Source organism: Halichoerus grypus, chromosome 8, assembly GCF_964656455.1.
Source record: "Halichoerus grypus chromosome 8, mHalGry1.hap1.1, whole genome shotgun sequence".
In the NCBI taxonomy this organism is placed as follows: domain Eukaryota; kingdom Metazoa; phylum Chordata; class Mammalia; order Carnivora; family Phocidae; genus Halichoerus; species Halichoerus grypus.
Window position 1 is genome coordinate 39,714,643 of NC_135719.1, and position 13,367 is coordinate 39,728,009.

General features: G+C 40.4%; 1 protein-coding gene across 4 annotated transcripts in view; it reads left to right on the forward strand.

Moving 5' to 3' along the window:
- The window catches only part of HMG20A (high mobility group 20A), a 76,229-nt gene that overhangs the window by 44,871 nt on the left and 17,991 nt on the right, over positions 1 to 13,367 (forward strand). For 3 of the 4 annotated variants that reach the window (XM_078079054.1, XM_078079055.1, XM_036089985.2), the window contains 3 exons: positions 7,448 to 7,540; positions 10,319 to 10,466; positions 12,326 to 12,538. In XM_078079054.1, coding sequence (XP_077935180.1) covers positions 7,448 to 7,540; positions 10,319 to 10,466; positions 12,326 to 12,538 — 454 coding nt within the window. Of the gene's footprint in view, positions 1 to 498; positions 536 to 7,447; positions 7,541 to 10,318; positions 10,467 to 12,325; positions 12,539 to 13,367 lie in introns of those variants that run through there. The other variant, XM_078079056.1, reaches the window with a different exon arrangement.

Here is a 13,367-nt window from a genome sequence, read left to right on the forward strand (position 1 = left end):
TAGAGCCTTATGGGGTTTCCCTTGTGTATAACTGTCTTCTTTTCTCTTATTGCTTTTAAATTTTCTCTTTTCATCCTTACTTTTTTACATTTTAATTACTGTATGCCTTGGTGTAAACCTCCTTGGGGTGATTTTGCTGGGGGGATCTCTCTGCCTCCTGGATCTAGATATCTCTTTACTTCCCCAGATTAGGGAAGTTTTCAGCTATTATTTCTTCAAATAAATTTTCTGTCCCCTTGTCTCTCTCTTCTTCTCCTGGGACCCCTATAATGCAAATGTTGTTACACTTGATGCAGTCACTGAGTTCCCTAAGTCTGTTCTCATTTGTGTATTTTTTTTTTCTTACCTGCTCAACTTGATTAATTTCCATTACTCTGTCTTCCAGATCATTAATTCATTCCTCTGCCTTTTCTAGCCTGCAATTTATTCCATCTGGTGTATTTTTAATTTCATTTATTGTGCTCTTCATCTCTGATTCTTTTTTCTCTCTTTGTTAAGGGTCTCCCTGATGTTCTCCACTCTTTTCTCAAGTACAGCGAGTATCTTTATGATCATTACTTTAAATTATCTATCAGGCATATTACTTATATCCATTTAGCTTAGATCTCTTGCTGTGGTTTTGTCCTCTTCTGTCGTTTGGGACATATTCGTCTCATTTTGTCTAGTGCTCTGTGTCTGTTTCTGTGTGATAGGAAAGTCAGCTATGTCTCCTGCTCATGAAAGTAATGGCCTTATGAAGAAGAGGTCCTGTAGTGCCATGCAGCACAGTATCCTCTGTTTACCAGAACCTGGTACTTCAAGGGGTGTCTCCTGTGTGTATTGCATGCATCCACTATTGTGTCCTGGCCACTTTTTCCTTCAGTCTAGTTGTCTAGAAAGGCTCTCTTTGCCTGTTTTGCCCAGTGTTTGGTCCACAGGTGGGGTATGCAATTTTATCAAGGTGCACTTAGGACTTGCAAGGCCCTCCACCACCACCAGGACTGAGGCGCTGCAACACGGATTGGGAGGTGGGTTGGGAGATGCAATGTTGGCACAGTCTTCTCGGGGAGGGGACTGAGGCAAACTTGACTGGAAAAGGTAGATCCACCAAAGCACAAGGAGTTGGGGTTTGGTGTTAACAACTTAGGTAGCAAATAGTGAGTGCGGCTGCCGTTGGCTCCTTTGTTCCTGGAGAAGCTCCTCCGTGATCCCTGGCCCTCTAGGACACACTCAGGAATGAGTCAATTACTCTCCCTCTCATATGCCCCAAGCATTTTTTAAACTGCTGCTTCTGTGCTGTATTTCTGCTGGCTTTTTGTCTTGCTGTCTCTTTAAGAGCAGGGACTCCGCTTCCTATTGCCCTCCGGGCTGTCCCAGAACCGAGCGCATTGATTTTCTAAATTCCGTGCTTTCAAACAATGAATCATGGAACACTACATCAAAAACTAATGATGTACTGTTTGATGACTAACATAACATAACATAATATGAATAAATAAATAAATAATGTACTGTAGGGTGACTAACATAACATAAATGTAATATAAATAAATAAATAGATAGAAAGATAGATAGATAAATTAATTCCATGCTATAAGTCCCACTGGTTTTAAGAACTCAGGAAATTTGGCCCTCTCACTTTGAAAGCCAAATGTTACAGGAATTCCTCTTCCTCATGCAGGCTTCCCAGTGATAGTTTGTTTCTTTTCCTCTCCCAGCCTGCAGCTCCCTTCCCCTGGCCAGCCCAGCAGCCTACAGCAGCAGTTTGGCTCCTCACCACATCTCCGCCCTCCCTGCCCTCTTCAGTATAGCCTCTTCCCACCTTCAGTTGTGGAGTCTGTTCTGCCCGCCTGTGGGGGGAGGGGGGCGCGCGGGTGGTGGTTCTGGGTTATTTACACTGATGTGAGTGTTATCTGGTTGTATGCATGGGACAAGGAGAGCTTAGGGTCCTCTTACTCCACCCTCTTTCCAGCCTCCCCCCTGGTCTGGCTTCTTTCAAGATTTTTTTTCTTTGTCTTTGATTTCCTGAAGTTTGAATATGATTTTTTTTACTATAGTTTTTTTGTTTGTTTTTCATATTATTCCTCTTTGGTATTCTCTGAGCCTTTGTGACATTAATTTGGAGGAATTCTCAGTCACTGTTGCTTCAAATATTGCTTTTGTTCTTTTCTCTCTCTGCTATTCCCATTACATGTATGTTACACGTTTTGTAGTTATTCCACAGTTCTTGGATAATCTGTCCCTTTTTTGTATTCCAGTCTGTTTTCTCTTTGCTTTTCCATTTTAGAAATTTCTCTTATGTTATCAAGCTCAGAGAGTCTATCCTTAGCTATGTCCAGTCTACTAATAAATCCATCAAAAATATTCATTTATGTTATTTTTATCTCCAGCATTTCTTTTTGATTTATTCTTAGAATGTCCATCTCTCTGTTTATATTTTACATTATCTGTCTCTTCCTGCATGTTGTCTACTTTTTCCATTAAAGCCCTTAACATATAATTTTAAAATATTCTGGTCTGAAAGCTTCAGTATTCATGCATATATTACTTGTTCAGTCTCTTCAAACTGTGTTTTTTGTCTGCTAGTATGCCTTGTAATTCTTTGTTGAAAAGTAGACATACTAGATAAAAGGAACTGTGGTACATAGGCCTTCAGTAATGTAGTGATAAGAGTAGAGGGAGAAGCATTCTATAGTTTTATAATTAGGTCTCAGTCTTTTGGTGAGCCTGTGCCCCTGGACTGTAACCTCCAGTGCTCAGGTTTTTTCTCCCTTTAGGTGAGACAGGATGTTTGGAGAGAGCTGGAGTTGTATGTTTCCCTTAGTCCATGTGGAAAGCTAGAAGGGCTAGAATTGATATTTCTCTAGAATTCCTAAAAAGTGTAGTAAGGATATGGAGAATTTGGAACTCTCATATATTAGGAGAGTTACTCCTCTCCTAATGTTAGGAGGAATGTAAAATGGTGCAGATGCTTTTGAAGACACTTTGGCAGCTCCTCAAAATGTTAAATATGGAGTTACCATATGACCCAGCAATTCCATTCCTAGGTATATGCCCAGGAGAATTGAAAACATGTCCACAAGAAAACTTGTACACAAATGTTCATAAACAGCATTATTCACAGTGACCAAAAAGTGGAACCAACCTAGGTCTATCAGCTGATAAATGGATAAGCAAAATGTGACGTAGCCCTACAATGGAATATTATTTAGCCATAAAAAGGAACGAGGGGCACCTGGGTGGCTCAGTCGTTAAGCATCTGCCTTCAGCTCAGGTCATGATCCCAGGGTCCTGGGATCGAGCCCCGCATTGGGCTCCCAGGGAGCCCGTTTCTCCCTCTCCCACTCCCCCTGCTTGTGTTTCTGCTCTCGCTATCTCTCTCTCTGTCAAATAAATAAAATCTTAAAAAAAAAAAAAAGGAACGAAATGCTGATGCATATAGTGTGATGAAGCTGGAAGACCTTTATGCCAAACGAAAGAAGCCAGACACAAAGGGCCACATAGTGTATGATTGCATTTATATGAGATGTTCAGAAGAGGTATAGCCATAAAGACGGAAAGGAGATTAGTGGTTACCCAGGCCTTGGAGAAGGGGAGAACGAGGAGTAACTGCTAATGGGTACCAAGTTTCCTTGTGGGATGATGAAAATGTTCTAAAATCAATTATGGTGTTGGTTGTATGGTATAGCCTTGTAAATACATAAAAGCCACTGAATTGTATACTTAAAGGGGTGAGTTTTATGTTGTGTGAATTATATGTTTAAAAAAATAAAGCAACTTAGGGTGGCCTTTGATATGAGTCAGGGATAGGGAGTGTGAAGAGAGGAGGGTGAGCGGGAGGGTTTGGGTGACTTAGGTTTGAATTGGTTGGAAAAGTTTGACAGAACTGATAGGGCAGTTGGGGAAGATCCTAAGAAAATGTAGAATGATTGCTGAGAACATTGAGGGCCTAGTTGTGGTTGGATAAATTTATAGGAGCACCCTTTGTTTTTTTTATTTTTCTCCAACACCATCTTGAGCTAAAACTCAGAATTGATCTATATCTGAGGTGTAGAAGGAGTAGCAAGGCAAAAGATTTGAGAGTGTTGACAAAGGAATATTTGAAATGTGGCCGTGGAATCTAAGCTGGACAGAGAAGGGAAAATCAAGGGTCAGTGAATAGAAGTTTGTGTGGTTAGAGGTCAGTTGTAGTAGAAGTAATTGAGAGAGCCAAAATGGTAGGGAATAGTGGTCAGAAATACTTGAATTTGAGGTTGGTTGGACAAACGACACGATTTTTAAAAGAATGGGAGTTTTACGTTAGGCTTTTAGTGTGGAAAATGAGGGCAGAATCCCTTTTTTCAACTCTGAGGTGTGTGATGGGGAGGGAATATGGTGCCTCTCCGTGAAAGAACTTAATGAAGTGGGATTAACATATGAAAGGAAGGAAAGGGCACTTGAAAAGAGCCAACCCCAGAAAACCTAAGTACAAATTAGGCTTCCAGCACTGTCCAACACATGTGGAATAATGTAGTCTCATTGTTGAGATCATCCCTTTTGTTGGGAAGGGTTACTAGGAAAATCTTAGTTGAGGAACATTTCTTAAACTCCACCTGTATTGACCAAAGCAATGTTCTGAATATGATTTGGCTCCCCATATTTACTACAGGGAGAAAATGTGTTGATTGGCCAATAAATATCTAATGTGCTTAATATAATTGTCATTAAAATATCTTAAATTGGCACCATGTTTTATACATCATTTTTTTTTCAGTGAGTGGCTGGTGTTGGAGGGTATTTTTGGATTTTCACAGCTACAGTCTAGACCCTTGTTCAAAGTGTAAGCCCCAAGGTAATACCGTTTTTTGAGGCCTCCAGGTAGAAGCCTTCAGGGAGGTCCCTACTGTAAGGAAACGTCTGCCTGATATGCTTACTTATGTAAACTGCAGTGGAGAACCAGAGTTGTATATTGCTTTGTCTTTGCATATTTCTCTTCTTTTCCCTTCCAGAACAGCATTCATTACATTTCTTAAGTGCTTCACATAGACTTTCAAAGTTCAGTGTGACCTCTGTACTGGGACATTATCAGACACAGATGCTACACTGGAAGGCTTTTTGGCAGTCAGTGGCTTGGGCCGTGATTCTGTTTGAATCACCCCCTCACGGACCATATGAAAGCAGATTCTTGCAGGATCCCAGTCATGTTCTTGGGAATCATTTTCTTTTCCAACTTATTGGACTAGTTTAGAAGCCTTTGGGTTTCACTGGACTTTTTCCTCATTTCCTTCTTTTGTTGATCTTGGCCCCTTAACCTTCCACCCACTTTATTACTCATTTCTTAGGGACCTGACTACTCTGTAACGCTAGAGAAAATATATCTGAAGCCATATGGGTTGAGTAAAACCAACTTAAGAAAAGAAAAAAAAGCAAGAAATTTGTGTTCTTTCAACTTCCTTTGTTTATATGATCTGTTTATACGTTACTAAGGTTGTGTTGTCCAGCTACCTCCCAATATCTCAACAATGACTGAAGGAAGATAACTGGGCAGCACCCTAAGAGGGTCATGGTGGCATAGTGAATGACAAGACACTTCATTCACCCCCTGCCAGATAATATATTGCCTTTGAGTTTTGAGGAATGCCAGGAGCTTCAGATGCTGAATCTTAAAAGTTCTTAAAAGGCCATTTGCATTTAGGGAGACGTTTAGAAAGAAGCCAGCTAACTGAGTCCTTCCTTATAAAGTTTTGGAATAATTATTTGGCTATTTGAATGTTTGCTCGTGGTTTACAGGTAAGCTGTATGGCATCTAATTGATTAATGGTTTTTTTGCTCAGATGAATATCAGGATAAGGTGATGTTAGCAGCCCTTAAAGCCCAGGCTCTAATCTGGTCTGTGCATAATGTGAATTAAAATTAAATTAAAATGTAGTACACTTACATCAGGATTATTCTAGAAAACATCTAGAATGGAATTTTGTGGTATTTGTTAGAGCCCCTTGTAAACCCCCCTGTCTTGAAGGAATTGGGAAGGGTTAGCAAACATCCCTGCACGTGGAATAAACTCCTGATTGAGTCTAAAGTTCCTCTCTCTGCTTTCCATGCTCCACCCACCACAATGGGTAAGAGACATACAGATGCGTTTTTTCCACATTAAGCCGTGTAGGAACCTTGGTCTGCTAACTAACAAATGTAGAAGGAAAAACAAGAAAATAAGTAAGAATAAGAAAGAGGTAAACCGTCAGTGTTACCATTTCGGAAGTATAGGACTCTGCTGAGCATTTAGAATTTGGTGTCGGCGTCATCCGTCTCTTCTTGGTGTTTCCTCCTCCGAAGGATGACTCCTAGCTCCGCCTGGCCTGCTGTGCCTTCCCCTTAATTGCGGTTTCACTCGGTCCCCTTAGCAGCAGCCCCTGAAATAACTGCTGAGGGAGCTCCGAAGTGAATTCTCATAATGTGCTTCTCAGTTCTCCCTGTTTGATTGAGGCACTCTTTCTTGGTTGGTGTGCCATTCCACCTAAGTGGCTACGGTTCGGGGTCACTACTAAACGTTCTGTTTGAGTATCACTTTCACGATGAAGGGGAAGCTGCTGCTTTTAGCTGTATGGGGTGACGCCCTCAGTGGTAAGCCTTGAAAGGGAAAATCTTTCGTTGTAGTGATATGCTAAATGAAATTACTCTCTGTCACTCTGTCCTTTTATCCTTTCAATCTGATAACCTCAAGTTCTTGTGATTTATTTGGTTTCCTTCAGTTGAGCTCAGTAGTTTCCTGTACCCAGGTGCATGCTATTTCCGTTGGTCATCATGGGGATGCAGAGCATATTTCTGACCTGGAAGTGTGGTTGCTTTAACTCTGTACCACATCAGTCTGCCTTCCAGCCTCCACTTCCTCTGCATTATTTCCTTTTGGAGGTCTCAGTTTTTTACCATTTAATCTAAGGATGATTCATCTGGGACTGAGACCCGGTAATGCTGTAATAACAATACCTTGCTTTATATAATAATACTCAAAGCACTTAGGATCTTAGCCTTTCTCTGTTTATGAAGCTCTTTCAGCTTAATCCTCACAATAACCCTGTGGGTCAAGTCAGCAATTTTGTCTGTGTCTAAGCTGGTAAAACTATATCTCAAAGACACTGAATAACTTGTTCAGGGTCACAGTGCTTCTGAGTTACTCTGCTTAACAATTTTTACAGAAAATGAAGAATGCTTTTGAAGATATTCTGATTGAACAAAAAGGAATTTCCAAACTGTGTCCCATTTATTAAAATCTAACTGTTTTTAGTCTGGTCGGTCGGTAAGACCAAAGTCAAGAACCCATTAACCAGAGTTTAAATTGACATGTCCAAGTCAAGAAAATAAATATTTAGGTCAGTTTCTGTTCTGCTGCTGATGTGGTAAGTTTAAGGAAGGCTGGCTCTTAAATTACTGGAACTTCAACTGGAAGTAATTAAAGCATTATCATTATTTTCTTATCCTCTCTTTCTTTTAGAGAGATGGAAACCTTGATGACTAGCTCCACCCTGCCACCCCTTTTTGCAGATGAAGATGGCTCTAAGGAGAGTAATGATCTGGCTACAACTGGGTAAGCAGCTGCTTTGGGACACTGGGCCTCTCTACCTAGGCTTCAAAACAAAATGTGTGAGGTCCTAAAGAGACCATTTTATAGCATAAAAATAGAAGGTATGTTTGTTATGCTTTGCAAAGAGAGTGAGAGCCACTGTAAGCTGCTTTGTAATCTGCATTCAACTGTCATCTGCCGTGCTCTGGTTCCTGTGAACTGGAACAGCAGTATATGGACCTAGGAAACATCATCGGTTCCTCACAGTTAAGAGAATTACATAGTCACCATTAAGTAAATACCTACCACAGGGCCAGCTCTGAAAATCAAGTTCATTTTCTGTTTGAATTGCCACAGATACTGAAGTAATTTTTCCCCCAAAGGTCAGATTGTTTTTTTAGATCAGATTTTTTTTTTTTTTTTAAGATTTTATTTATTTATTTGACAGCGAGAGAGGGAACACAAGCAGGGGGAGTGGGAGAGGGAGAAGCAGCCTTTCCGCTGAGCAGGGTGCCCGATGCGGGGCTCGATCCCAGGACCCTGAGATCATGACCTGAGCCGAAGGCAGACGCTCAACGACTGAGCCACCCAGGCGCCCCCAGATCAGATTTTTTAATAAGGCTCTTTTATTCAAGATGCCTGCAAGCTCTGACTGACTTCTGTTCCTTTTTTTCCCCCGTCTCCTTTCTTTGATATTTTCGGACAAATGTGTAAAGGAATATAAAAAAGGACTAATAGCAGTAGTCCCTCTTCCCTTGAAAATCTCTGTTCCACTTGAATTCTTATCTTTGTACTTAGAAGTTATTTGCCATGGAAAAAATATATTCACTAATAGATTGAAGTGCTAGCTAATCTCTACGACAAATTATTTTAACATTCTATAGTGCTCTTTAAATATAAACTACACTTTGCAATTCTGCTTCCTTCCTTCACATTTCTTTCTTTCCTCATTAATATCTGCCTTTTGACCTTACTATTCAGATAAAACTGCTCTCCAAGACTTTTCTAAAAGCTGCCTCGTTGCTAAATCCAATTCATTCAAGAAAAATGTTCTGAGTGTCTCCTATGTGCCAGACACTGTTCTAGGCACTGAATACTACGCAATGACCAAAGCAGACAAAAATACCAGCCCTGTAGAGCTTAAAGCCTCCTGGGGACATCAGGCAATAAACAGGGCAAATAGGTAAAATACATACTGTGTTGTTAAGAACTATGGATTAACAAATAAAGCAGGGAAGAGGGATAGGAAGGCTTTGGGGTACCGTTTTAGATAAGATGGCCCCAGAAAGGCTTTAAACGTAGATTGAATAAAGACCTGGAATAAGTAAGGTAGCTAGAATACAGTTCTCTAGGGAAGATTATTCAAGGCAGAGGGAGGAGTAAGTGTAAAACTCCCTGAGTTAAGAGTGTTTCTACCTTTTAGAAATAGCCAGGAGGCCAGTGTGGCTGGAGCAAAGCATTCCAGGGGAAGGGTAATAGAGGGCTACATCAGCACTTTCTAAGTCAGAAAGTCTGAGTGAGGGCCAGAGGTTTTACACTGTAGTAGGTTCCCAGGCGATGTCAATGCTGCTGGTGTCAGGCCCATACTTTTGAGTAGCAAGGGACTAGATCGTGTAGGATCTTACAGGTCAGAGTAAGCACTTTAACTGGCACTCCAAGTGAGGTGGGAAAGTTGAAAAATCATAAATCAAACCATCTTAAATTGGGGACTGCCTGTATAAATAATTTTATAAAGGAAAGAAGAAAAATGACATGGGATCAAGAGAGTGCTTTTTGTTTCATTTTGTTTTGTTTTAAGATAAGAGTAAAAATGCCACATTTGTAGGCTGATTAGGCTGATCCAGTAGACAGGGAAGAATTGATAATGCCAGAGAGGGCAGAATTGCTAAAAACCTGTCTTTGAGTAGGCTAGACACTGTGGGGTCCACGGCACAAATGGAAGGGTTGTTGACTTTAACTAAGAGCGTGCCAGTTCATTCATAGGAACAAAAGAACCTTTTTTTTTCTCTTCAGTCTTTATCCAACTTGCCATCTCCAAGGCATTTGATGCCTCTGACCGCTCCCCTCTGGTTCCTGTTCATTTCAGTCAGGGTTCATAGGATTGGTATGCTTTCCCAAACCTAGTGCCCATATTTTACTGAAATAAGAGTGTACAAGAATTAGTAACTTAAAAATTGATGGCACCATTGAAATGAGAGTGACAGTGAGAGAACAAGTTGCCGAAGACATCACAATTGAAATATCTGGAAAACACAGCTACCAAGATCAAACTGGGTTTCTGATGCCATCTCTTTTCAGAGAACATGATTGGCATTGAGTTCATAGATTCTCTTAGCCTTTTTCAAAGGACCTCAACGACCTCAAAAATGTTGGAAACTCCTGCTTAAAATCATCTATTATATTTTCTAGAAAGGGTCAGAAAAGTATAATTTCTTTCATTTCCAGGCCAGTCTGCAGCTGCTTTCATTCATTTCTCAGCCTGCTGTAATCTGGTTTTTATTCCCATAATTCCACTAAAACTATAGTCCCTAAAATTGCCAGCAACCTTCAGGTCTTCAAATTTAGCAGATACTTTTTAGCCTATCTTATTTGACATCTAGTTCATTCAAGCACTGAAACTATTTTTTTTTACTGCTCTGTAACTGTTCTGGAGACATTGTTTTCATTTACCCAAATGAGGTGGGGGAATTGAAGCCGGCTTCTGCTTCTGCTGGCAGGGAAATTTGTCTTGAACCTTGGTAAATAGGAATTTTTGATGCCGTTGATAACTGAACCATTGCACATCTGCCTGTTACTCTTAAGGTTAACCCACCCAGAGGTTCCATATAGTGGTGGAGCCACATCGTCCACCAACAATCCAGAATTTGTGGAGGATCTCTCCCAGGGTCAGTTGCTTCAGAATGAGGCCTCAAATACAACAGAAGGCACTGAACAGAGGCATGAAGACGAGGTAAGCTGAAGCATCTCTTCCTGTTACCAGTCTCTGAAGTTTCTGAAGAAGCAGTCGGCAAGGGAATTGATCGAAGTGTTCATCCTCTGGCCTTTGTACATTCTGCAGAATTTTCTTCAAAGAACCATAATTATGGTTTCACATAGAACCACATTAATGGTTTTAATGACATAGAGACAAGTAGAATCTTTTCCCCCCTACTTAATAAATTTACACCTAACATCATATTAGGTGCTCAACAAATGCTTGTTGAATGAATGATTGATTTAAATAAGTAATTAATGAGAAGTCCCCGTGCCCTTGTTGAAGACCACACATTGCACACCAAGCCCTGCAGTGTGGAGTCCTATGTGTACTGAAAGGATTCTCACCACTTACCAGGCCGTTCACCTTCCCCTAGAGGGCATCTTTCCTAACTCACATGAGGTTCCAGGTGGGCCCCCGTCAGTCATGCCCTTTTTGGACTTTCAGCCTTCCTCACGAATGATTGATTCCATTGTCCAAGTTTTAAGGCACTCATTTTTTTTTTAGGCATAAAAGAGTAGCACCATTAATTTTGTCTTTTTCTTATTCTAAAAGAGCTTTTTTCATGTTGGCATCCTTAAAGATTATAATGAATGCTTGAAGCTTCTTAAACATCTTAAAATCCTTAGTAGCTTTAATGTTACTAAGTTTATAAGACAAAAACAGAAAAAAAAGCTGATACTAAATACGCCAATTGCCCAGTGGTGAATTATTGCACCATTTTATATATATTTCGGGGAGTACAGTCCTGTAATTAATATTTAGATGTTTTTGTCCCATTTTGCTTATCTTTTTCTTCCCTGAAATAAGACTTCTTGTATCCATAAAACTATTAACTGATAGGCTGTGTGTATTTGTAAAATTATGAAGCAGAAATGTGATGTAGTTTGCATCTCATGGAAAGGGCTGTGGTAAAACATCAGTAGTACCTCAGACCTTTCTTTAAAGTTTTTGAGGTGATTTCATCTTTTGATTTAACTAAGAACATATAAAGACCTCTGACTTTATGAAATAAACATCTTGAGGAGCAAGCCAAAAGAACTAAGTATTCATTTTGGATATATTATACTTGATGAAGTTTTTCTAAGACTTAGCTCTTAATTTAAAAATCTTTATGCTATCTGCTATGGGAAATGAACCGGTCTTTGAATGATATCAGTGAAAAACATCTTCATGAATGATTTTTAATCCCTGTACTACAACTTGTCTCTTTGTCTGCCCAGTGCTTGTGACATCTTGTTCTGATCTACTGTGATGGCATCTGCTTTGCATTTCTCATTTAGAATATTCTCCTCTCAGGAGTCAGGACATTTTTTTTTTTTTTTAAGATTTTATTTACTTATTTGACAGAGACACAGCGAGAGAGAGAACACAAGCAGGGGGAATGGGAGAGGGAGAAGCAGGCTTCCTGCCGAGTGGGGAGCCTGACGCGGGGCTCGATCCCAGGACCCCGGGATCATGACCTGAGCCGAAGGCAGACGCTTAACAACTGAGCCACCTAGGCGCCCCAGGAGTCAGGACTTCTTAAGTGCATATGAGGGCCAAAGCTTATGTGATCACGGTACCCCTTATTCTCATCAGTTAGGATTAGCCTCTTAATGTAACAGTTTGTAGTGTGGTACATAAAAGGGTATGCAAGTGAACCATCTGGAGTTCCTTCTTGAAGACTGCATGGCCGTCATTTGTACCTATGACAGATTTGGAGAGCTTTGAATATCCAGCCCCTTAATAGTAGGAAAATGCAGCTCGTGTCCTGTTTTGTTCCTTTGTTTTATTGTTGTGTTATTTGGGCAGATTTTGTAATTTGGTTTTTGGTTTTTTATTTTTTCTTGTAGCAAAGAAGTAAGCGAGGAGGTTGGTCCAAAGGAAGAAAGAGGAAGAAACCTCTTCGAGACAGCAACGCACCCAAATCCCCCCTTACAGGATATGTTCGGTTCATGAACGAGCGTCGAGAACAGCTTCGAGCTAAGAGACCAGAAGTCCCATTTCCAGAAATCACAAGGATGTTAGGCAATGAATGGAGTAAACTGCCTCCTGAGGAAAAACAGGTAATTGTTCCTATTCCTGAACCTTTGCTTGATTTTGATTTTACCTCAAAGACAGCTTCTTTCAGAAAAGCAAAGAGGATGGATGGCTGGTTCTTCAGTTTTGTCACAGGGCCTAGGAGAACAGAATAGCAGGATTGACCATAGCTCTTTCCTCTAGCACAGTGGTTTTCATACTGTTTCAGGGTCTGCTGCAGGGGTACAAGCAGGAGGGACTCTAGGAGCTTCACCCCCAGGCCCCCGCTAACCAAAAGTAGCTCCGCTTTTATTTGATTTATGTGCTGAGAGTTCACATAAGAATTTTGTAAAAAGTGATTCAGTATTACAAAATTAAGAAATCTATCAGCATAATTTATTCCACCGAGTTAAATGAAAAGTCAGGGCACCTGGGTGGCTCAGTCGTTAGGCCTGCTTCTCCCTCTCCCACTCCCCCTGCTTGTGTTCCCTCTCTCGCTGCCCCTTTCTCTGTCAAAAATAAATAAAATCTAAAACTTATGACTTTTCTTTCTTTTTTTAGATTTTAAGTTAAATAAGAAAAGGTCATTTGATAAAATTCTGCTGTTCACATAAGATTTTTGTTGTAAATTTTTTTAACTAGAGTTCTGGCAAATTTAGCCTACTATGAAAAATAAAGCAAGTACTGTTTGAATTCTTTCTTCTCTAAGACAGAAACTAACACTATTGCCAAACTGAAACCAAACCATTTGTTAGAGAGAGTTCAGAGGAATTAAGTACAAGGTAGCCACAAATTGGTTGAAATGCCACAAAAGTGGAGCGATTGTAATGATTGTGGGAGTGGCTTGGGGTTAAAAGTTCCCAGCATTTGCAGCAT